The sequence below is a fragment of the Chelonoidis abingdonii genome, chromosome 1 (genome assembly GCF_003597395.2).
Source record: "Chelonoidis abingdonii isolate Lonesome George chromosome 1, CheloAbing_2.0, whole genome shotgun sequence".
In the NCBI taxonomy this organism is placed as follows: Eukaryota; Metazoa; Chordata; order Testudines; family Testudinidae; genus Chelonoidis; species Chelonoidis abingdonii.
The window spans coordinates 352,078,709-352,103,837 of NC_133769.1; the positions used below are offsets into that span (position 1 = coordinate 352,078,709).

Genomic DNA, 25,129 nt, shown 5'->3' on the forward strand with positions numbered 1-25,129 from the left:
ACTACAGAGAATTCTTTCCTGGGTGCTGGCTGGTGAGTCTTGCCCACGTGCTCAGGGTTTAACTGATCGCCATATTTGGGGTCAGGAAGGAATTTTTCTCCAGGGAAGATTGGCACAGGCCCTGGAGGTTTTTTGCTTCCTCTGCAGCATGGGGCACGGTTCACTTGCTGAAGGATTCTCTGCAGCTTGAGGTCTTCAAACCACAATTTGAGGATTTCAATAACTCAGACATAGGTTAGGCGTTTGTTACAGGAGTGGGTGGGTAAGATTCTGTGGCCTGCATTGTGCAGGAGGTCAGACTAGATGATCATAATGGTCCCTTCTGACCTTAAAGTCTGTGAGTCTATGAAATAGAGATGGGGACAAGGTAAGGGGGAGTGCGTATAGTTTCCAATGTAGATAAAAGCTCCCAGTTTTCTACTCCACCCACCATTTGCTACTCCTATATCCCAGACAGGAAAAAAATCCCACCATCACGCGCACATACACGGACTTGCTACCTGGAGGAGAGGCACCCTTCTCTGGTAAGGCTTATAAGATGTGTCTCAGCAGGGTTCCACTCCTGCAGATCTGAGATGCTGAAGCCAGTTTCAACTTCTGTAGCTCATTTAAAAAAAAAATACCCATGGAAATTTGTTTTAAAATGTTAATTAAGATAAAAGTTAATGTCTAAAGTCTGTTCTAGTTGAGTCCAGCTAATGAACAGTTAAGGGATCCAGCAAATTTACCACAATTTTATAACCTTCCATCATTCAGTGCTACCCGTAGAGTTTACACTATCCATCCAAACTCAGCTGAATTATTTAACATTTATATTGCAGTGGCACCCAGAGGCCCCAGTCAGAACTGGGGCACTACTGAATGAGACAGTGTACAAGCATATATTCAAAGGCTCTCCCTGCCACAAGGAATTTATGCTGTAAGAAGACAAGTGACATGCAGAAGGATGAGGGGAGAGTGAAGAAGTCAAACTTAGCATTGCCTCATAATATTTTTAAAAGTACATCCAAAGATCAAATCACTGGGGGCTACATTCTCTTAGCCTTGGTCACACTGAGCAGCACCATTCTTCATGAGCATTCCCATGGATTTCAGTGGGAGCCCTCCTGGGAAAATGTACTGTTTGACATGAGTAAAGAGAGCTGGCCCTAGGAGATTATTGGAAATTATTCCCTTGATTGAGAAATGGGATTTTATAATCTCCTAGCATGAAATTCACTTCTGTGTAGAGGGCCTGGACAAGGCCTGTGCACCACTTATATCTCACAAATAGACACTCGTCCCTGGGGGAAATAAAATATACCAAGGAATATGCACAGCCCTGACCTGTTTCTTCTGTGGGAGTGTGGAACAGTAATTGCATTCAGCAGAGAAGCAGATTATTTCCGCTTGTAACGCTCCAGTCTGGGGTCCTGGAGGAGATGCAGTAACTCACCTGCCTTTCCATCACACATTCTTCAGGTCTGCCAAAAAGTATCTATCATATGGAAAGGCACTGAATCACTCCCTCCATCAAAGTTTGCCTACTGGACTCCCATGCAGACAGCACCATACCAACCTATCCTAGAAAAATGTATTCTCAGAGTTTACCTTAGCCAAAAAAATCCCGCTGAGACAGTGTAAAAATGTAAACAGGTTTCAGAGTGGTAGCTGTGTTAATCTGTATCAGCAAAAACAATGAGGAGTCCTTGTGGCACCTTAGAGACTAACAAATGTATGTGGGCATAAGTTTTGTGGGCTAAAACCCACTTCAGATGCATGGAGTGAAAAATACAGTAAGCAATATATATTGTGATGGGGCAAGGCCAGATGGCTACAGTAAAGTACTGAGAAACAGATATGTTAGCCCCAGGCTAAACATCTAGTACAAATGGCAGTTGCTCCAGGTAATCAGGCACTGGAGCCATTAGATTTTCTAGAAGCAGTAGAGACAGCTACTTTAATGAGAAACCTGCAGCCATAGCAGGCAATCAGGGCACCTGGTTTAAAAGAGTCTCAGTAGCGAGAGGAGGCAGGAGTGTGTGTGAGGACCTGGAGCAAGAGACGCAGGAGCTGAGAGTGAGAGAGTGTACTGCTGGAAGGGACTGAGGAGGACAATGTTATAGATCACCAGGAGGAAGGTCCTGTGGCTGAGGATAAGAAGTGTTTGGAGGAGGCATGGGGAAGTCCAGGGAGTTGTACATGTATGCAGTGTTCAGAGGCAACTATAGACGCTGCATCCAAGGGCTGGGCGGAACCGGAGACGAGGGCGGGCAGGTTCCCCAACCTCCCAATTCCTCTCAGCTACAAGGAGACTGAAACCGGAGCTGACCCAGACTGTGGGTTCCACAAGAGGGGAAGATCACTGAGGTGAACAAATCTGCCAATAAGCACAGGACCCACCAAGGTAGAGGAGGAACTTTGTCACAATATATTACAGCACATGAAAAGATGGGAGTTGCCTTACCAAGTGGGGATCAGTGCTAACAAGGTCAATTTAATTAATTAGCACTGATGCCCCATTTGGTAAGGCAACTCCCATCTTTTCATGTGTTGTAATATATGAGTCTATGAGATTCCTAGGTTGCTTAAGTTCTTATAGGATTTGAACCTATGGTACCTATCTTCCTTCTGAGACAGATAAAGTGAATGTAATACAGTGAGTCTTCTGGAACAGAACTAAAAACCAGAGGCTCTTTGTTACCATCAAAATTCCCTTGACAGTTTCTGTAAGATAAAAGTTTGTCCATATTAAAATGTCCCTTTCTCCTCCTTCTATGCAGTATACAGGGCACCAGTTGGTTGCCACCATCTGCCCCATAGTAGCTGCATCACAGTAATATTGTACATAATAAATAAAAGGCACATCCTCCTCCCACTGAAGTCAATGTCAAAACTCCTGTTGATTTTAATTTAAGAACATAAGAATGGCATATTGGGTCAGACCAATGGTCCATCTAGCCTAGTATTTTGTCTTCCAACAGTTGCCAGATGCTTCAGAGGGAATGAACAAAACGGCAATTATCGAGTAATCCATCTTCCCCTGTTGTCCAGTCCCAATTTGAATTGTGCACCTAGCTCTCATTTCTGCCTTTGAAAATCTCCCCCAACATTCTTTGGAGTGGAATCTCATACTACGTGTATTACACCACAACACTTACCCCAGTGGGGCCTGAATCTAAGTTTATTATTAATCATTATTATTAGCAAAGGAAAATGCCAAGTGACCTATGGCTAAGTGCAACTGACATTCAAGTTATCTACAAAATGATTATGAGTTTGCCTATCAAAAAGATGCACAGAATGGAATATCCACATTAGCGATAGGGCCCAGTCCTGTAGTTCTTATGGAGACCAAACTGCTTTTGACTTCCAGGTGTCACTGAAGCTGCAGATTGCTGTAGTCCCATGTCAGTACACAGGGAATTGCATATGTAAATCCCAACACACTAGGGCTAGTTTGCCACTTCGTTGCATCTGTTGTATGCTGGTGGGACTTCAGTGAAATCACTGGAGTATGCTCAGGGTCAAATGAGTGTGAGTGGAAGCCCACTGAGTTCAGAATACATACTTAAGTAACTATTAATTTTTTAAAAAAATATATTTTTCTCCTGACTAAATAATAATGGCCATCACTGACCTATCAGTAGCAATTACCTAATATATAATGTTGAATGTAGTGCCTTTCATTCAGAAGATCCAAATGATTTTAAAATTTTATCAACAAATCACATTTTCATATGTAACAAACTTGTGGCCACTTAGGAATAACAGATGTCATTTTTCTGCACACAATGACCATTCAGAATTTCATAGGAGAGAATTCAATGGTTGCCAGGGCCCACTCCAACTTTTCACAGAACAATGAAATTCAGTACGGTTTGGATCGGTCCAGATTACAGGGCTCTTCCACTTGAAAAGATTCAACAGTTCGAATACAATCACTGATCTTCCTGAGTAGAAGCCCAGTTCGTTAGATGTGCCACAGACAGGTAAGCACATAACATTTCTTGTGATTAATGTTGGCAGCTCAAGTCAACCATCCTTGCTTTTCCTACTTTGATCTATTTAAAGAACTATTGCATGTGTTTCATAGTGTTATTTAGCATTTAACTTATGCATAAGGTTAGAGTAGGGTATTCATCTTTTCCAACTGAGATCACTGTATGATCTGCCTTTGCCTTCCATTGCTTTTGTTTGAAACTAACATCATCCAAGACTTCTAGGCAATCCTATTCAATTTATTCTAAATATCGCGAGAAGTAAAGTGACTGGCAAGTTATACAAGGGTACTAAACTGCTCAAAATAGTTGTAAGACCAAGCAGACTGTGAAGAACTTCAAAAATCTCACAAAACTAATTGATTGGCAACAACAATGGCTTGAATTAATGTGGCTAAATTTAAAAATTTGAATGCACAGTGAAAAATAAACAATACTTTACATACAATATGTATGGGGGCTTATTTAGCTAAACGAGCAAGGAAAAAAATTCATGGAGTCATCAGATTAGTTCTCCGAAGAATGTCCAGAGTGTGAGAGGCAGTCAAAAAAGGCAACAGGATGTTAGGAATTCATTAAAAAGATAGAGATAAGACTAAATATTATTCATACTATATATAAACATGGTATGCCACAGTCTCAAAACTGGTTACAGATTTGTCTATCTATCTCAAAAGTATGGAATAGAACAGTTTCACGGAACAACTTAAAGTGATTAGGGGTTGAAAGGTCATATTAGGAAAGATTAAAATCTAGACTCTTCAAATGCGAAAGAGGGACAAGGGATATGATAGAGTATATAAACATGTATGGAGAAAGTGGATAAGAAAGTTATTACTTTCTGATACAGAACTAGAGGTCACCAAATGAAATGAAAAGTAGAGTTTTAAATATCAAATAAGAGTCTTATGCAGTGCAGCATCAACTGGAATCCTTACCAGAGGTCTGAAGCTAGACTATGACAGCATTTAAAAGAGAACTGGATAAATTCATGGTGGTTAAGTCCATAAATGGCTGTTAGCCAGGATGGGTAAGGAATGGTGTCCCTAACCTCTGTTTGTCAGAGGATGGAGTTGGATGGCAGGAGAGAGATCACTAGATCATTGCCTGTTAGCTTCATTCCCTCTGGGGCACCTGGCATTGGCCACTGTCAGTAGACAGGATACTGGGCTAGATGGACCTTTGATCTGACCTAGTACGGCTGTTCTTATGTTCTTAAACAAACACAGCAATGAAGCAATTTATAATATTTATTTTATGTTATAAAGGTAAAAAAAATAACAATGGTAGCCTCTTTTCTGAAAATATATTCTTGTTCATTGTGACTTTAAACACTCTGCTTCTTCCCTAAGTCAATTAACCAGTTCCATGATGGGCAGTAAGTTTTGCTGTGAAACCCACTGAAGATGTAATAGCTGAATTATTTCAGATCCATTAGGCAAGTGGCCTTCTATGGAGGCAGCAGGTGCTGCTTCAGCACCTAACTGTGGCAGAAGACTGCACATTACAAAGGATTTGGTGTATTGGGGCTAAGATTCATAGATTTTAAGGCCAGAAAAGAGAGCCATGATCCTCCAGTTTGATTTCCTGCATAAGATCAGCCAAAATATCTGACTCCATGTGACAATATTTTGCCTATGACTGTTATGCCCATGACTGCTTCATTTCATGGAGTTTTACTGTACATGTTGTCCAGTTTCTTGTGTCTGATTTAGATAGCAAGCACTTTGGATCATGGACTGTATCTTCTCTGTTTGCAAAGCACCCTGGGCATTCATAGTATTATAAAAATTATTAAGAAAAATAGTAAAATTTAGTTACAGCAGACAACACTGATGGTTAAAAATGGGTCCTAGAAGAGCTGAGTTCAGTTCCTAGCTTTGGCTTGGTCACTCTGCGCCACAGCTTCCCATCTCTGTAAAGGATACGATAATACTACTTCTTCCTCCCAGGGATGTTGTGAGGCTACATTTCTTGATGTCTGTAGCTAGGGCTGAGCTATTATGGTGACGGGAGCCATCTAAGTCCCTAGATTGATAAAAGTCTAGTTAAGATGCTACTTATCTTATTAGATGCGAACATTTTAATGGCCACTCGTACTCAAACATTCTCACCAGCAGTCGTGTTTATCGGACCTTGGATGGAGACCAGGAAGGCAGCAATAATAACATCCTGAATCCAAACAAGCTGCTGCAGGAAACCTGGCAGTGGCCATACCTGGACCTTTGTTGTGATTGACATTCTCATCCATTATCCACAACCCTACAGAGGAGGAAAAGAGGCAACTAACAGCTGCTTCAGTAGATTAACTGGTCTCCACTGACAAGTGTGACTGGGAGACTTAAGGGAGAGTGGAGCATCTTTGGGAGCAAGGTATATATTTAGAAACTTACACATATGTTCACATCAAAATACTGTATATACACACACAGTAATAGGGCTCTTAAATCCAGATTTACAAACAGTTCCAAAGAGTTGTACAAACATCAGTTAATTGATGACACATTTTTAAAAGAGAAAACCAGAACTCATGAGAGATGCAAAACAGTGCTTGGAGGTCTCAGATCTGAGCCCATTTCTCTATTCATACCTTAATTTTTGACAGGATGCTTTGTACACAATCACAGAAGTCAGAGATAGAAAAGACCTACTAGATCATCCAGTCCATCCCACTCAAAAATCGGGATTATATTTAATTTATTTATTTATCTTATTTAGGTTTATACAAATGCCAAAAAGGGCACCTACCCATATATTCTAGATGCCCTTGACATAACAGTACAACAAAATTCATACCCAAACATGACTAAAATGCAGCCATACAATTTAACTCACTGCCAGCAACCCAAGATAATGGAAAAGCCCCAAACCCCTGACCACCCCGCAACACAGATACTTTTCACATACACAGGGAAAGAAGATGAGCTGTGCTGTGTGCTCTGAAGGTCATCAAACTGAACCTATTTTTTTGGATCAAGGAGAAAGTGAATTCTTAAGCTATGGGGCCCTCCCATAGGCACTATGCCAGCAACTTGCTCTTATCAATACCAGTGGGGATTTAACTTGAGCACCTCTGTGGTGGTTGGGCAAAAGAAGAAATGTGAGCTTTTACAGGTCAAATTAAACACCTTAAGTGTCATCCACAAACCAAGAAGGAACCAGTGCAAATCACAGAACTTGTTGAATATACTCGTTGAAGACACTCCATTAACAAATGGGCCGTCACATTCTGCATATGAAGCCTTGTTCTTTATTACTGTGTATAATTGATGAAGAGATGGCTAAAGATTTTCAGCATCCAAAATGAGTTTTTTAACTTTTTTATGTTATGGTATTGGTGGTGGTGGGATTCCCGCCCCCCAGCCCATTTTTCAGTAAACAAATTTCAATAACCATTTGGAAAATGTTTTTAAAGTTTTTGATAAAAAATCAGAAAAAATATCCAAAAACCCACCACATTTTTCACAAACACAAACTTGTCTGGCAATATTGACAATTTTTTGCAAACAAAAAACTGCGATAGAAAAAAAAGGCATTTTTCAACAATAGCAACAAACCTGTAGTTTGAAAAATATTAACCAGCTCTGCTTAAAATGTAGGATTAGGGCACTGACGGCAAGAAGCGCTCAACAAATTGCATTTGGCCATGAATATACGATATTATAGTGAGGGATGATTATAATTTTTTCTTGTGAATAATGCCTTGGCTTGAAATTATTATTAATTATTATTACCTGTATTGCCATAGTGCCTAGGAGCCCTGGTTATGGACCAGGGCCCCATTGTGCTTGGCACTGTACAAACACAAAGACTGTCCTCCCTCAAAGAGTTGATAGTTTGGGGGCTGCACTGCAGTACACTACAAAGTTAGTTCAGCTTCATTACATCACTCAGGGCTGTGAAAAATTTCACACCCAGTGCGACATAATTAAAACAACCAAAGCCTCCCTGCAGACACTGCTAGGTTGTTGGGAGAATTCTTCTGTCAAACTTAACTACCGTACTGCCTCTCGGAGAGGTGGATTTATTACAGCAACAGAAGACCCTTTCCATCTCTGTAGTAAGCTTCTGCACTTCAGCAGCAGAGCTGCAGCTGTGCCACTGTAGCATTTCTAGTGTAGACATCACCTGACTAAGCTCCTTCCTTCCATCTTTAACACAAATCCTGCTGTTACTGAATATGCCCAACCACCAGTATAATGTGCATCTTCACTTTCATATGTAGGCTCTACTTGCAGCATCCCACTGATTTGGGCAAGAGAAGAAGAAAGCAGTTTCTTGGCCAGGTTGCTGGCATCATTCTGATGTTAACATCTTGGAGAGGGAGAGAAACAAAAAGCTCAAGTCACATGGCTATTTCCTACTGGATTGACTTTGACATTTGAGTGCATATGTCCACTTTGTGCTGCCCTATATCTTATCAGGCACTTATGCCACTGTGATTAGCAGGAGCCACTTGCTACTCAGGTGGTAGACTGTCTTATCTTGGACGTGGCAGAGTGTAGAGCCTGGGTAGGATAGGACCCTTGGGAAATGGAAAAGTGTGAATGAGGGTTCCCCAGCAGCCAACCAGTGAGCCGTTTCCCAGTATATCTGTGTGGGGGCTAAGAGTCAGAAAGGGTGCAGGAAGGTGCTCCTTAGGAAGGGAGTTTGGGGCATTGCACAGGGAGTGCTCAAGGGTTCCCAATCGGGGTTGCTCACTGACTCAAGGGTGGAGAGGAGGAAAATTTTTTCCTAGGAGTTCTGGGAATAAGTTGGGGCAGGAGGGTTCACAACTGGACAATGCTGGATGAGTCAAAGGACAGGATGCAAGACAGAGGGGCATTTTCCAGAGGTGCTGGGGGGTAGGATGGTTCCCACTGTGGGGGGAGGTGGGGCATTGTCCAGGGGTGCTGGGGGGAGATGGGTGATTTCCTAGGAGTGATAGGGGAGTTAGGAGGGTACCCACTGTGGGGGAAGTTGATCTTTGCCCCAGAGTCTGGGGAAAGGGTTCCAAGGAGAGTCTGGGAGGGGACATTGGGCATTACCCCAGGGTGTGGGGGAAGGGCTCCTGGAGGGGATTGGGGGTGAAATTGCCCTGCAGTGAGGCGGGACGTTTCCTGGAGAGAGATTGCGCTGGTGTGTGGTGGGAGGGTTCGGGGTGGCGTGGGTAGAGGGGCATTGCTCGGGGGTGAGGCTGGAGAGCTGGGGGAGGACTGGGGGACCATTGCCCCGGGGTGCACCGGGAGGGCTCCCTGGAGGATAGTTGACCCGGGGAGGGACCATTGCGGGGGGGAAGTGGAAAGGTTGGGGTAGACATTGCGCACGGGTGCAGGGAACCCCCGGAGACCATTGCGGGAGGGTCCCCTGGATCGGGGGGGCATATCAGGATGCGGCAAAAGATCCCGGCAGGGCATCGGTCCCAAAGGAGGAGCAGATGCATTGCGAGTGCAGTGGGGGCTCCCAGAGGGCCATGGCCCTGGGGTCAGGGGGAATGTTCCCGGAGGGATTGGGGGGCATTGCCCGGGATGCGGCAGGAGGTTTCCGAGGGACAGCCCTGGGTCAGGGAAGTTCCCGGAGATGGCGGGCATTGCCGGGATGAGCGGGAGGTTTCCCCGAAGGAATTGCCCGTGTGCGGGAATGTCCCATGGAGATGGTGCGGGCGTTGTCCGAGGGTGCGGCGGGGGGTTCCGAGGTATGGCATGCCCGGTTCGGCGCGGGTTTCCCGGGGGGCGTTGCCCCGGAGTGCTGGGAATGTCCGTAGGGATCGGGGGCATTGCCCGGGGTGCGGGCGGTGGTTCCGGGGAACGGCACGCCCGGGTGCGAGCGGGATGCCCGGAGGATCGGGGGCACTGCCGGGTTGCGCCTGCGGAGAGGGTTCCCGGAGGGATCGGAGGCATTGCCCGGGATCAGCGGAAGGCCCCCCCGCAGGACAACGCCCTGGCCAAGCCCCCGGCCTGGAGGGCATGGGGGCCGCTGCTCCGCCCGCAGTCCGTGGTCGCTCCGTGGGCGGGCGTCCCTCCACTGCGAGTGCCCCCTGCCTTTAACCGCCGGGCCCCCCGCCCCCCCCGCGCTGTCCGGCCGGCCCTGTCCCGCAAGCGGCCGCGCCGCAGCCCGTCGCCGTGGCAGCGCCCGGCGGTGGCAGGGGGCGGGCACGGCGGCGGGCGGCCATGGCTGCGGCTGGGGCGCCTCCTGCTGCTGCTGCTGGGGCTGGGGCTGGGGCTGCTGCCCGGCGCGGCGCGCGGCTTCGGGGAGGACGAGGAGCGGCGCTGCGATGCCATCCGCATCGCCATGTGCCAGAACCTGGGCTACAACGTCACCAAGATGCCCAACCTGGTGGGGCACGAGCTGCAGGCGGACGCGGAGCTGCAGCTCACCACCTTCACCCCGCTCATCCAGTACGGCTGCTCCAGCCAGCTTCAGGTGGGTGCCCGGGCCCCCTCCCCGAGCGACTGCGGCTGGGCGGGGGGTTCTGGAGGTGCCAGCCGCCGCCGAGCGCGGGTGTCTCTACCCCAGTCCCCGCCTTGGCAAGCCCGGCACGAGTGACATTCAGCAGCGGCGCTCGCGCCAAGGATCTCTTCTCTGCAGCGGCTAGAGGATCCCTCCCGTGGAGCAAACCCGGCCGGAAAGGGGAGATTGCAGGGAAAGTGCTGCAGTTATACTGCCAGCTGCACCCCTGAAATGTAGTAAATTTCCCCCCAATGACTCCCCCCCCCCAATTTATTTCCCAACCTAATCTGGTCCTCAGGTGCTAAAAACTAATGGTTTCTAGAGTGGAAAGAGGCAGTTTCGCTTCCAACAGCAGGGACTATCCCGAATCCCTCCTGTTTTACTTCTTGCATTTGTTCTGCGAACTTCCCACTGACTCCAAAGTTTCAATCTGTTGCATTTCTTGCCTTTGTTTTGTAAATCTGCTTCAACCTAGTTTCTCTGTTGCCTGTTGCCGATTTGGGAGCAGTCGTGGGCGGGTTTCAGGTTATTTCTCAACCCAAGTTTCTAGGATAGAATAGCGTGAAAATATCTGCTGGTGTAAACAAAAGTATTAAAAGAAACTATTAAAAGGGTTAAACAAAGATACATTTGGAAACTTCCAGCTGCAAAGTGGCTCAAGATTAGCTGTCTCCTCTGGGTGTGAATCTACAGAAAAGAAGATACAATAAGGTTACAATAGCATTTAATCTCATAGGGTTTACAGCTGTTGAGAGACTGAAGTAAAATACACAAGGAGCCCTTCCCAGTCCTCTTTCTGGAGTAACCTACACACAAAGTCAGAAGCCAGGAGAAGAAGCCAAACTTTTCTGTCGATTGGCATGCTGTACTTGTCTGTATTCCCTTTGGTAGCCCAGGAATTTGGACTAACCTGAAGACCAAAGATAATGCCCTAAATCAGAGTTAATAAATTGGCTGATCTCTCTGTATGGGTTTGAAAATGTCATTTAGCCTAATATTAAAAAAAATGACTTTTACAGATCAAGGCGTGTGAACTGACTTCTTAAAGAAAAATATTTATCCTTGAACACCATGAAAGTACGGAGTATGCTAAACAGATAGCTTCAAGGACATGACTTTCCAGTTCAGATGCTTGCACATAAAGCCCTTCACTTATAACCATAGATGACACAGTTGTTATGTGTAAGGAGCTGGTGAACCAATGTGCATCCAGAAGTAATGGACAGAGGAGGGTGTGTGTGTGTGTGTGAGAGAGAGAGAGAGAGACTTGTCATTGGAAAAAAAACAAAGGGACATAGCATAAAATTGTTGTAAGAGAACCCCCTCCAGTAACTTCACTGTAGGAGTTGCTCTCCCATATTAATGGCAAGATCCCTGTCCTAACCCATGACTTAGATGTTGTTGAATAACCAACTTACGGTACTTCTTCAGATTGTTATATCCAAACTAATAATTGCTTAGCATTTTTACACACAGGTCTATTTGCTTTGTATGTACCAGAATTATGAATCAAGTATTGAGAAAATTACAGTATCCTAACTTCATTATAAGAAAAAATATGATTTACACAAAGACCATATTCAACTGTGAATGTTGTTAATTCAAAGAGCTATTAATATTGTAACTGTTTTGTTTCAAGTTTTAAATATCTCTATGCAGTCTTGAAAACTTAGGTCTATATATTTGTGTTTAAGTTTAAATTACTTATTCAGTTTGTGTTTTGCCCCCTTAAATTTGAGGCTTAGATCAAGGGCTAAGGTCTGTTCGCCTTGTGTGAATTTGACCCATTGACTTCAACGAGGCTAATTCTAGTGAGTAAAGTGATCAGGATTTGGCCTCAAAACACTTTTTGAACTGAGAACAAGGGCTGGGGGTTTTACAATTTTTTCCCCTTGGTTTCTTTACTGCATGCTGCTCCTTGCTTCCTTAGGCAAAGTACTGAACAGTACTGTTAAAGAGAATAGTGAGGGAACTTGCTATATAGTCTACCATTTTTATCTTCTTTTAAGCACAAATTTGACTGTTGTTTTTCTCTTCCAGTTCTTCCTTTGTTCAGTCTATGTTCCAATGTGCACAGAGAAGATTAACATCCCAATAGGTCCCTGCGGTGGCATGTGCCTTTCTGTCAAAAGAAGATGTGAACCTGTTCTGAAAGAATTTGGATTTGCCTGGCCAGACAGTCTAAACTGCAGTAAATTTCCACCCCAGAATGATCACAACCACATGTGTATGGAGGGTCCAGGGGATGAAGAGGTTCCCCTTCACAGCAAGACATCCTTGCAGCCAGGAGAAGAGTGTCACACAATGGGATCTAATTCAGAGCAGTATATCTGGGTAAAAAGAAGCCTGAGCTGTGTCCTTAAGTGTGGCTATGATGCTGGTCTCTATAGCAGATCAGCTAAGGAATTCACTGATATCTGGATGGCCGTGTGGGCTAGTCTGTGCTTCATATCAACAGCCTTCACAGTCCTGACTTTCCTGATTGATTCATCCAGATTTTCCTACCCAGAGCGCCCCATCATATTTCTGAGCATGTGCTACAATATTTATAGCATTGCTTATATCGTGAGGCTGACTGTAGGCCGGGAAAGGATATCCTGTGATTTTGAAGAGGCAGCAGAACCTGTTCTTATCCAAGAAGGTCTTAAGAACACAGGATGTGCTATAATTTTCTTACTGATGTATTTTTTTGGGATGGCTAGCTCCATCTGGTGGGTGATTCTGACATTAACATGGTTTCTAGCAGCAGGACTCAAATGGGGCCATGAGGCTATAGAAATGCACAGCTCCTATTTTCATATTGCAGCCTGGGCTATCCCTGCAGTGAAGACCATAGTCATCTTGATTATGAGACTAGTAGATGCAGATGAGCTCACTGGTCTGTGTTATGTTGGCAACCAGAACCTAGATGCACTCACTGGCTTTGTCGTTGCTCCGCTTTTCACCTACTTGGTTATTGGAACTTTATTCATAGCAGCAGGCTTAGTGGCCTTATTTAAAATCAGGTCTAATCTTCAAAAAGATGGGACTAAAACTGACAAGCTGGAAAGACTGATGGTCAAAATTGGTGTCTTTTCAGTGCTATACACTGTCCCAGCTACATGTGTAATTGCATGTTACTTCTATGAAATCTCCAACTGGGCTATCTTCCGCTATTCAGCGGATGATTCCAATATGGCAGTGGAGATGCTCAAAAATTTCATGTCTCTGCTGGTGGGTATTACATCTGGCATGTGGATTTGGTCAGCCAAGACTCTGCACACATGGCAGAAGTGCTCTAACAGACTGGTGAACTCAGGGAAAGTGAAACGAGAGAAGAGAGCAGACGGTTGGGTGAAACCTGGGAAAGGGAATGAGACTGTGGTGTAAACTAAACCTCTGTGCTGACTTATCTCCCAAGAAAGACTTGTGTATAAACACTTGCAGTCAAAATGTTGCTGGGAAGGTGTGGGGAGGTAAAGTACAAAATCTGTCTCTGAAAAGAAGCCTTAAAGAATAAGCAATAATTTCAAAAACAGAATAACCATAAACCACCCTGCCTAAAATACAAAAGCCCAGGGAGGCTTGGGACACTGTGAAAAATCTGAACATTTTGTCACATTTTTGTAAAGCAGGTTGCAATGTATTAATGTCATTAGAAGCCACAGGGTCTTGCATCTAGTTACTTGCATTGCTGATTTTCCTGAATCATGTTATAGAGGATAAGGGTCAAGTTCTGGGCTGATTTAGGGTCTAATCCTGTGAGGGGTGGGTGCTCTCAGCTTTAATTGACAACGTCACTCCCTCTGAACTCAGTAAACTTAAGGCAGGGGTCCCCAATGGGGTGCCCGTGGGTGCCACGGTGTCTAAGTGCGTCTGCATACTGGCCGGCGGACAAGCATCTGACAAAATGGGAACTGAGTTACTGCAGAGAATTCTTTCTTGGGTGCTAGCTGGTGAGTCTTGCCCACATGCTCAGGGTTAAGCTGATCGCCATATTTGGGGTCGGGAAGGAATTTTCCTCCAGGGTGGATTGGCAGAGGCCCTGGAGGTTTTTCGCCTTCCTCTGCAGCGTGGGGCATGGGTCGCTTGCTGGTGGATTCCCTGCAGCTTGAGGTCTTCAAATCTCAATTTTGACGATTTCAATAACTCAGTCATGGGTTCGGGGTTGTTATAAATGTGTATGGGTAGGGTTTTGTGGCCTGCCTTGTGCAGGAGGTCAGACTAGATGATCATATTGGTCCCTTCTGACCTATGAGTCTATGAAAATGCCTCTAGCAAGCTGCGTCATCCAGAGGCGTCGCTGCCAAAATGCCACCGATTTTCGGCAGTACTTCGTTGATGACACCTCTGGATGACGATAGTTGTCGGTGGCATTTCGGTGGCGACGCCTATTGACGTTGCCACTTGTTGGTGGAATTTCGGCTGATGCTCACCCTCTGCCACGGTCCTCTGTGGCTTGTCATCTGATGCCCACCGGATGAAAAAGGTTGGGGACCACTGTCTTAAGGGATGTGGTCAGCACCTTTTAGGATTGGACTCATAGCTGGTACAGCCTGTTGCCTTCATCGGTGTTGCATGTTGCATAATTCAGCCAAGGATTAGGTCCTCATGTAAATGCCAGCTAAGTTTTCCAGGTATGAAAACAACTCAAACAGTGAATTTGTAGGATTCAGTTAGATGTTAGGATGGATTGCTGTATACCTCAGCTGACAACCTGATACTAACCTCTATATCGGCACACTCTTTGCTGTCTAAAACATCAGTACTTTGTTTGAGGTGTTTAGAAGCTTCACTCAGTACCTTTATCAGAAGTAGATTAACTTGGAGACTGAAGCATAACAGCATATATAGTTTCCATTTATCTCCCCCCCACACTTTTCCCTGCCCCCTTTTGTCCTTTTTCGATAATCTAGCTATTTCCAGACTCTGACTGCCTTATTCCTCTGCATTAATAACAGGTTTTTTCTTTTAAAAGCTCTCCTTCCTACTGCAATATACAGCTGAGGGAAAGTGAATGAAGGCTCACTTTGGACAAACTCTTTATTCAGCAGAACATGTAGTTTTTCTCCAAGTAAACTTATCTGGCTCTCCCCAGAGACCTATTGCATTAAGCAATTAAGACTTAATATATTTCACTCTGTGTGATTACATCTATGCAGACGCCAGTCTGGGAGAAGTGAAATGTTAAGTTCCTTGGCAACTTCATGTTCACACAGATCAGTTGTATAATTGTGTGTGTCAATTAAAAATAAAAGTACATTCTCCAACCATGACATAGCAGTACAGCTGACTGGCTCAAACTGATGGTCACTGAGAGTGACTTAAAAAAAAAAAAAAATTATATGTAAGAATGTTATCAGACTTCAGCAACAATGGAGACATTTTCCTTTTTGAAATGGGCTCTATGGAGAAGAAATCCAGCTTCTTCTTGATGAGTAATTATGTTTCATAGTTAGTGGCAAGATTCCTTGCCCTTGGCCTGTCGCATTTATAGGGAGCACGAGACTATGAATGCCACAGTCCTGCTTGATTAACAGGAAGTATAATGTAAACATAAATAAACAGCAGCATTTAAATGCTGCCCTTGAAGGACCCACCAGTATCTTCACCTATGTGCCCTAAAATCTTGCCTCATCTTCAGTGTATGCAGGCCTGATCTAGTGATGTGCTGAGTGCCTTCAATTCCTGTGGACTTAAGTAGTAGTGAGGGTATTGTGGTCTTTTGTAGGATGAGGCAGGCCTGAAAGGGGTCCCCCCTCTACCTCTCAAACTGTGCATGCATCGTGTCTGTGGTGAAATATGTGCTTAAAAACAAAACAACCTCATCTCCGTCTGCACAGTTGGGATCAGTCACTAGCAGAGCAAGTGACAACTTGACTCATTCTACCCACAGCACACCATTATGTACTAGCTGAGTGTTCCAAATCCAATCCTCTCTCAAGTCTCTTCTATTGGACAGTAATGCCTGTTGGATCTATGTATTCTGGTCTGGAAACAGAATTCTGCAAGAATGAAAGGTGTGGATGTCTGGGCTTCACCAAAATACTCGATCTATTTACAATTGGATTAAGGATGCCAAATCAGATGCTGGATTCAAATTCTGAGGGATGAAGGAGAGAAAGTGAGTGGGCCAAATTCATCCAGGCGTCCCTCCAGTAAAGTCACGGGTTAACGACCCTAGGTGATTCATACACACTGAACTTAATGCTATTTGATGTGATTGACCTATGCATTTTTATCCTTGTCATCCCAGAATGTATGGTTAAGGGGGTGACCGTTCCTGTTGTAATTGAATTTCAGAGATGATTAAGTGAATCTCTTACTAGAATGGTAGCACTGGTGATTAGTGACATCTGAAAGTGAGTCAGATGAGGATGGTGTTTCCTTACATTGCAGGATGAAGGGAAGATAAATCCATTAAAATTGTGAGGCACTCAAATACTATGGGGATAGCAGTCACATAGCGGTCAGTTGTCCCTTGGAGGCATTGTGCCTACCTGAATTCTCTTGCAGTTATGTACCAGAGTTCAGTGAATTTATTCCTGATTCACCTCAAGGTAATGAGGCTGAGCATCTGACCCAGGGCCGCAGAAGCCCCTCTGAAAAGGCACAACTTAACTATGTGCATTTACCTTGCTGTTCTAGTTGTTCAGGCATTTGTGATTGGAAAAGCCACTCTACATCAGTGGTTCCCAAACTGGGGTTCACAAAATGTTACAGGGGTTTTTTTGGGGAAAAAAATTCCCTAATGGTGGATAGAGCTGTCCCTGGACTTCCAAGAGCTAAGCAGATCAAAGCAAGCGTATCTATCACACCGAGGAGAAGACTCCTTATAAGAAATGGAAAGGGAGGTGGATTTTTTTTTTTTGCTACTTTTAAAATTAAATAGGCAGCTTGTACTGGTTTTTTAAATTATTAGGATGAACAAGTTTAAGCTTTGTTGTAACGTGCGTTGTTTGCCTGGACGGCTCAAGACCTGAATGCTTGTGTAGGAGGAACTCTTTGAATTGGCTTCTTAAATACCTTCATGCTGTTTCACATCTGATACTCCTTGATGAAACATAGGAGCCTTGTCTTATAACAGGCTTATTCAAAGTGATACAAACTACAAAAGTGAGATCTTGGAAGAGTGTTGCCATTTTCATAATGTAATAAAATACTGTAATGATAAATAATAAATAAGAAATAGTGTGTAATAAGCATGTCATAAAACAAATTTTATAGTTCCAAGATCACTGCTTTTTTAATTTATACTCAGATAAAGGAGAAAATCCCTGGAAATATTCATTTTTAATAGGGGGTTCACTAAAATGTCAAGTCTCGTGAAAGGGGTTCACAGGTTGTTAAAGTTTGGGAACCACTAGATCAAGTCTGAAGCACGGCAGTTATGAAGACTGAGTATCTGCAACTCAGTTTCTCTCATTTCAACATAGTTAATGAATTTAAAACCAAAAAATGTGTGACTAATCCTGCCTTGAAAATGCAGTTGCTGTGGCTATAGAGCTCAAAACTTTACAACAGTTACTTTTTCTGCACAAACCCTTCTCTTCCTTTCTCTCTCAAGCCAGTCCCACCCACAGTTGGTGTTTTGGGCTGACATACAGGCTTCTGAAATGTCTGACAGACAGGTACCAGCTAAGCTACTTATGATAGAGCTTCAGAAAGAGAAACTAACTTGTCGAAGGCAAGGGACACTGATAATTTTTTAGATGTACAGAAAGTATATCTGCATTGATGTATGTACTGTAAATTTCTAATTTATCACTGTACAAAAAACTTTGCTATTTAATTTTTGTATCAAAATAAAATTTTGTTAACCTCTGTGAATAAGTAATGGATTCTTACTGTGTCTTGATTTTTTTTTTTGGTAAGTTTCCTTTCAGAATCCTCCTGTTGTAAACACAAAGCATTGTGGGTTTTTTGCAGGCCCCCTCCCCCTACTCCTTTCTTTCTAAGTGAAGTGTCACACCAAGCTCAGGGCAGATTGTCAAGAAGCAGGGCAGGGACCTGAAACTGGTGGTGTGTTCTATAATTCGATTTCACCAACCCAGTAACAAGTGTGAACTCTTGAAGCACTATAACAGCGTTACCTTGGAGTCTCAGACAGTCCCCTTGGGCACTACAGTTTATCTTGCCACCCAGACAAGCTGGACTTAGTGATAGCTGGTTGCTATACACCAAAGATCACAAAACATGCAGGTTGCTTCTGGTCCCAAGAGACCAGTCACTTAATCTATGTCAATTTGTATCTCAGATCTCACCCCAAAGACAATGGTTGTAGCCAATCCTGTAGCCAACTGACTAAGGATTCATTAACTAAGAAAAGAAATGAGTTATTACAAGATTAAAGCAAGCAAACATATACACTGATTTTACAGTCTATGGTTTTAAAAGGTGACTATTGTAGTAATCTCTCAGCACTGTATGCCTTTTAGGGATAATCTAGTTTGGCCCCGAGGTTCTCTGCTTCTGTTTCATAGCTCCAACCCTGTGAGAATCCAAACAGCTAGAGAGATGAAAATTCTCTTGTTCCCTATCTTTATTTCCTTCTTGCAGAGTTCAAGCTGATGGAAAGAGCCCTCTTGCATGTAACCTCTTTGTGGGTGTGAAGGGGCAATTGACAAAGCATTTGCATTGTGATGTCTCATAATGGCCCATTTAGTTTTAATAGCCTTCTTGATGAGCAGAGGACAATCCCTTCCGACAGGCTGACAGTTTCAGGGCAAACTTTTTTTTTTTTTTGGTTATAAAGTAAAAACTTAAATATTGCCTTACAGTGTGTGATACAGATATGTGAGGTTATTTTATGCAGTAATTTACAAGAATTTCACATTGTTATGAGATCAATATCCACTTTAAGCATACTAACATGCAAGTGAAACAGACTGGCTTCCAGCACCTGGTTTGCCAGCGTTCCACAGAAGACTGAAATGCTTAGCTTAAATGAGTTAGAACTTTGGCCTCAGACCTACATATGGGCCCAAGCTGCAACCTTTGATGGAAAGAGTGATCCCAGCTGTCATTAGTGGACAACAGATAAAACTCAAGACATGTTTCAGTTTCTTGGGCAGCCTTATTCCAGGAAGCCCTAAGTCTGAGTGAGAAGGAATGTTTCCAAAGGGGGTGCTTGGATTCCACAGCCCAACGCACTGGTGAGGCAGTAGGACTGAGCTGTAGCTTTTCTGCAGTGCATCCAGGCTTGCCTGAATGGATAGAGTCAAACATCTTCACATGCCGAGATGTATGGCACAGCTCTAAAACGATCATGGAGCAACCTACTGCAGTTCTATTTACTACTGCTCTATTAGTGACTTTAGGAGAAAAAACAAGCAACGCAAGGCCTGGTTCTGCTTTTTTTGCTCGAGTAAGGCTCCCCTCTGCTTCAAGTATGGAAGGATTGGTTTTAAAATGTGGAATGCATTCAGAACCTAGAATTAAGGTAGATGATTTCAGCAAAATCATTTTATCTGCTAAGGTCCATAGGTGGTGAGTTATATGGGCCTGTGGTGCCTGTGCTCCACCAATGTTTAGGAATCTGGGCCTGGCTCTACCAGTGTTTGGGCTTACTGTGCTTTGGGGGTCCCTGTGCTTATGGGGGTCCAGGGTCCAGGGGAGCCTGGGGAGCTAGCAGTGGGCTTGGCATCGGCAGCAGTGAGCAACCCGGCTCCAGCCCGCCTCTGCTCTGCCCCCTCCCTGCCTCCATTCCACCCCTTTCTCATAGTTCCCACCCTGCCTCTTTCCAGCTTCCACCCCCTCCCCTGAGCAATGTCAGGAGCCAGTGGGGTGGTCTGGGGCTGGGTCACTCACTGCTGGCACCAGGCCCCCTGCTAACCCCCTAGGCTGCCCTGGACTCCATGTCCCCCTGAAGCACAGGGCCCCCCAAAGTGCAGGGCCTGGGGCAATTGCCTTGGTCCATCATATGGACGGGATGGCTCTGCTTGGACCCATTCTGGGCACCACCAAAAATTATACAAACCTGGCACCCATGCTAAGGGCAGGTCACTCAGTATTGCTGATGGCTTTTGTGAGGGCCAAATTCTGTTCTTAGTAATCCCTCTGTAAATATATTGGCTAGTATAAAATTATTCCAGTGCAATTGAAAGTCCTTTTTATTTTTTTTTTACTCCATATATGTTCATCAGTTAAGAATTGTAGTTTTCTACTACCCAACTTGTCTGTTAGTCTTTTCACCAGCCAGTTTGACATCAAAATTACAGCTTATGGTATAATTATTTTACAACTGACAAATCATTTACATTCGTAGGAGTGCACAGGCTTACTTAGATTAGCGTAATTTTACTTTAATACTTAACTAAATCACAAGATAGAGCTGATAGTAATCAGCTCTTATAAAGGAGACAATAGGAGCTGTGTACTACTCTTTAGATATTTATGATGGATCAAATACCCTTATACAAGGCACTGGTGAGACCTCATCTGGAATACTGTGTGCAGTTCTGGTCTCCCATGTTTAAGAAGGATGAATTCAAGCTGGAACAGGTACAGAGAAGGGCTACTAGGATGATCCGAGGAATGGAAAACTTGTCTTATGTAAGGAAACTCAAAGAGCTTGGCTTGTTTAGCCTAACCAAAAGAACTCTAAGGGGAGATACGATTGCTCTCTATAAATATATTAGAGGGATAAATACCAGGGAGGGAGAGTAATTATTTAAGTTCAGTACCAATGTGGATACAAGAACAAATGGATATAAACTGGCCATCAGGAAGTTTAGACTTGAAATTAGACTTTCTAACCATCAGAGGAGTGAATTTCTGGGACAGCCTTCCAAGGGGAACAATTGGGGCAAAAGACATATCTGGCTTCAAGACTAAACTTGATAAGTTTATGGAGGGGATGGTATGATGGGATAGCCTAATTTTCTCAATTAATTGATCTCTGACTATTAGCTGTAAATACTCCCAATGGTCTGTGATGGAATGCTAGATGTGGTGGGATATGAGTTACTACAGAGAATTCTTTCCTGGGTGCTGGCTGGTGAGTCTTGTCCACATGCTCAGGGTTTCGCTGATTGCCATATTTGGAGTCAGGAAGGAATTTTCCTCCAGGGCAGGTTGGCAGAGGCCCTGTTGTTTTGGTGGGGTTTTTTTTGCTTTCCTCTGCAGCATGCGGCACAGGTCACTTGCTGGAGGATTCTCTGCACCTTGAAGTCTTTAAACCATGATTTGAGGACTTCAGTGGCTCAGACACAAGTTTGATACAGGAGTGGGTGGGTGAGATTCTGTGGCCTGCATTGTGCAGGAGGTCAGACTAGATGATCACAATGGTCCTTTCTGACCTTAAAGTCTATGAGTCTAAGTTTTCAAAAACAGCATTGGAATCTAGGTATCCCAAACAGGATTTACTCACACATTGGGGAGCGCTGCATCTAAGTCACCCAATGCTTAATTGCTTAATGTAGGTGCTTTTGAATGCTGTTGTGGACTCAAAGTTGAATACCAGAAGTAGGAAGGTCCAGATCCTCCAAAGTATTTAGGCTCCTGACTTGCACTGGAATTAATGAAAATTAGGAGCTTTAAATGCCTGTGTGCATAGATGCTGGAACTAGGGGTGCTGGGGGTGCTGCCACACCCCCTGGTTTGAAGTGGTTTCCATTATATACAGGATTTACAGTTTGGATCAATGGCTCTCAGCACCCCTACTATAAAAATTGTTCCAATACTTCTGCCTATGTGCCCAAAAGTAGAGGCCACTTTCAATAGCTGACCCGATATGACAAATCAGTCTCGCTTTTTCTAAAGATGGGTCATAATTTGATATGAGGCCACTTACCTCATACAGAACCTAATGTGAACTTTCCACTGGTCCTTGTCAGATTTTTTAACTGAGAAATTAACAGCACAGTTGCCTAAAGTTCTCTGGCCACAGAACAGAGCCAGCACTGGTATGGACAATGTGAGTTAATCCACGCTAGCATGCCTCTGTCCTGATCTGGGGGGATACAAGAGTGCAGGAGAGACTAGCTCAGTCTGCACAAACCTATAATCCATGTACTCTGCTGAGCCAGCAAGCTTGTAGTAACTATGGGGATAGATGTTGTGAGGTAGACACTCTTACTAGTAAGAACAAAACTATGTTCACACAGCTTTCAGCGACTTTTAGCTGCAACGTAGGCTAGCTTTGAACTGGTGACCTAGAAATGAAAGCCACAGAGGCTGCCCCTCTAGAGCATTCCAGTATTCCCTGTTTGTCGGTGCTCTAGTCAACAAACCTACACAAAAAGGTTTATACAAGACATCAAAATAATATGCCTAGAGCTTGTAGCACTGGATTTAATCCAGGAGAGTTCAGTTACACATTGTCAAAGTTTAGGGAGTTAAAGCACTGTAGTACGGAACATCTTCTCATCCTTGCAAAACTCCACCCAAACTCTGTCATAGGTGCAGTGGGTGGTCCTGATTTACAGCTACATAAGACCACTTTGTACTGCTCCACCAAAAGCAGTGTAAGAGCATCATCCCAGTGCAGAGGGCTCTTCTGGTCGTGTAGAACTGGTACACTAGATCCTACACCACTGCTGCTTCCTCCAGCTGCCAGAGGGAGCGTGGCTAGGGGTCGTCTGCACCCTAGCAAACTCCAGCTGCTGTAACAGCCTTTGGTGGTTAACAGCCAGCTGTTTTGGTTTAAGCTTGGGGTTGGGACCAGCCCAGTGCATAGCCAACCTAGGAGTAGGGGAGTGAAAAGGTGGCTTAAAGGGTAAACGCAAGTTAAAGAGAACTAATCTGGCAAGGTAACTTAAGGAATCACTGCTCTTCCATCTTCCTAGGTTATTTATAGTTTGTCCATCACCCTGGAATCTGGGTGTCTGTTCTTAAGGGTTTACGTTAACAGAACAAACATACAAATTAAATTCGAGACTAAACTCTTGTTATAGTGCAAGGTTTATCTTTGTTTATAACTTCAGATTTGTTTCTTGGCCTATTTGCCTGACAGCAGTCTAGCAGTAAAAAAGCCAACTTAAACAGCTACATTTCAGAGGCGGTGTCTGTCTTCATTGTTCATTTTCTAAATCAGTAGGTTAGAACATCCAAACACCAGTAAAAGAACTCACTGTTCGCAGATATGCCAGTAAATAGGCCTTCCTTTTGTATTAACATCAGTATTTAGCTAATATCCTGACTGCGTCTCCTATTTCCTGAACTTACTCTGAAGAAAGAAAAACATCCGGCTGGAAAAGTAAATGCAAATAATTGGAAAATCTGCCTCTCTAAAGTACTAGTAAGGAGTGATAAACACTCGTAAGATGCTTATTGCAGGCTACATGCAGAAGCAGCGAATATACGATATTGTAGACTGATTGGGTAACTGTAAATGTTCTAAAGCATATTCTGAAGTGATCCAGGTAACAGGCATGAAGTCAGTGCTATTTTTACTCAAGGGCTTAAAAATTATTACAAATAAAGATCCACCCAACAGCAGAATTTTTTACAGCCAACATAACTTTCTGCTTGAAAACCAGGGACGAATGCCATCTAGTGGTAGCATTAGGATAGGGGTTCTCACAACAAAGTTTTTGGTGGCCTCAGCGTGAGGCCACCAACTCTTGCTGGTGGCCGCTCTGACAATTTTTCCTAAATACTTAATCAACTTTAGGAAAAACAAATAAATACGCACATATACAGGTCCAAATCATTGTCATTTGTTTTTATTGGTGGTTTTTTTGTAGCCTCAATAATAAAAATAATGTATGGTTGTCTCTATTCTTTACTGGACCTAAGCAAAATAGAAACAATGTGCTTTGCATGTTCTTTTCTTTCATTGTCATTATTGTTCCTTTTGCTTTTTGTTTGCTTTTTTTTTTTTTTAGACTTGCTAGTTAGTAAGTCTGCTGCTGTGAAAAGTGGTATCTGCATGTGTTCTATCACTTTGCACAGCAGCAGATTTGCTAGTTAGCAGGGAGGCTGGGAAAAGTGAAACTAAAAAACATACAAATATCGCTTTTCACAACAGATCTACTGAGCCCTGGCAAACTGGGGGACAAATTAAGCCCTGTATGGGGAGGTGGGGAGGCAGTAGGGCCCAGATGCAATGGGGTGAGTGGGGGTGGGTGGGTGAGAGGTCCGGGGAGGCAGTGGGGACTGAGGGCGATGGGGTGTTGGTGAACCTGGGGCCAGAGCCCAGGTACTGGAGCTCTGCAGCCACATGGCTAAAGCCTGGGGCCGGAGAACGCAGTGAGGACCAGGAGCAATTGGGGGTGGTGAGCCAGGGGCCAGCACCTGGTGCCACATGACTGGAGGCCAGGGCCAGAGCCCATGGCTCCGGGGCCAGACCCTGAAACCCTGCAGCCTGGAAATGGAGCCCACTGCCTGCCACTTCAAGGCTGAGGCCAGAAGCCCAAACCCCACCACTCCCGGGAAGGTGGGGAACTCACAACAGCTGCCTGCTTCTCTGGTGTTTGTGGCTCCAGAGGGGGCAGAACCCAACCCCTGCTGCTGGCTCTGGGGAGGGGCCACTGCTTTGTGCCTCCCCTCCATTCACTCCCCAGGAGGCTGTCGCTGCACGAAAAGCCCCCGGTGGCTGCATGCAGCCACGCTGGCCGCTTTTGAGAAACACTGCATTGGGCAGATTATCTTTCATTCCATGCTACCGGCAATCCACCTGCATGACCCCCATTCATGCTGGAAGTGTACACAAATTTCAAGGACAGTATGTAGGACATCCTTTGGGAAAATGGGAGAAGTTAGTTTTTCTTGTCATTATTACAGTGGGTATGGCATCA

The 25,129-nt window shown here is 44.3% G+C and overlaps 1 protein-coding gene across 1 annotated transcript; it reads left to right on the plus strand.

Annotated features, from left to right (window-relative positions):
- The first annotated feature begins 10,157 nt into the window (after positions 1-10,157).
- Positions 10,158-14,295, plus strand: FZD4 (frizzled class receptor 4). The gene is made up of 2 exons (XM_032788420.2): positions 10,158-10,382; positions 12,450-14,295. The coding sequence occupies exons 1-2, from the start codon at positions 10,251-10,253 to the stop codon at positions 13,776-13,778; spliced, it is 1,461 nt and encodes a 486-aa protein (XP_032644311.1). The 5' UTR covers positions 10,158-10,250; the 3' UTR covers positions 13,779-14,295.
- Positions 14,296-25,129: the final 10,834 nt, after the last annotated feature.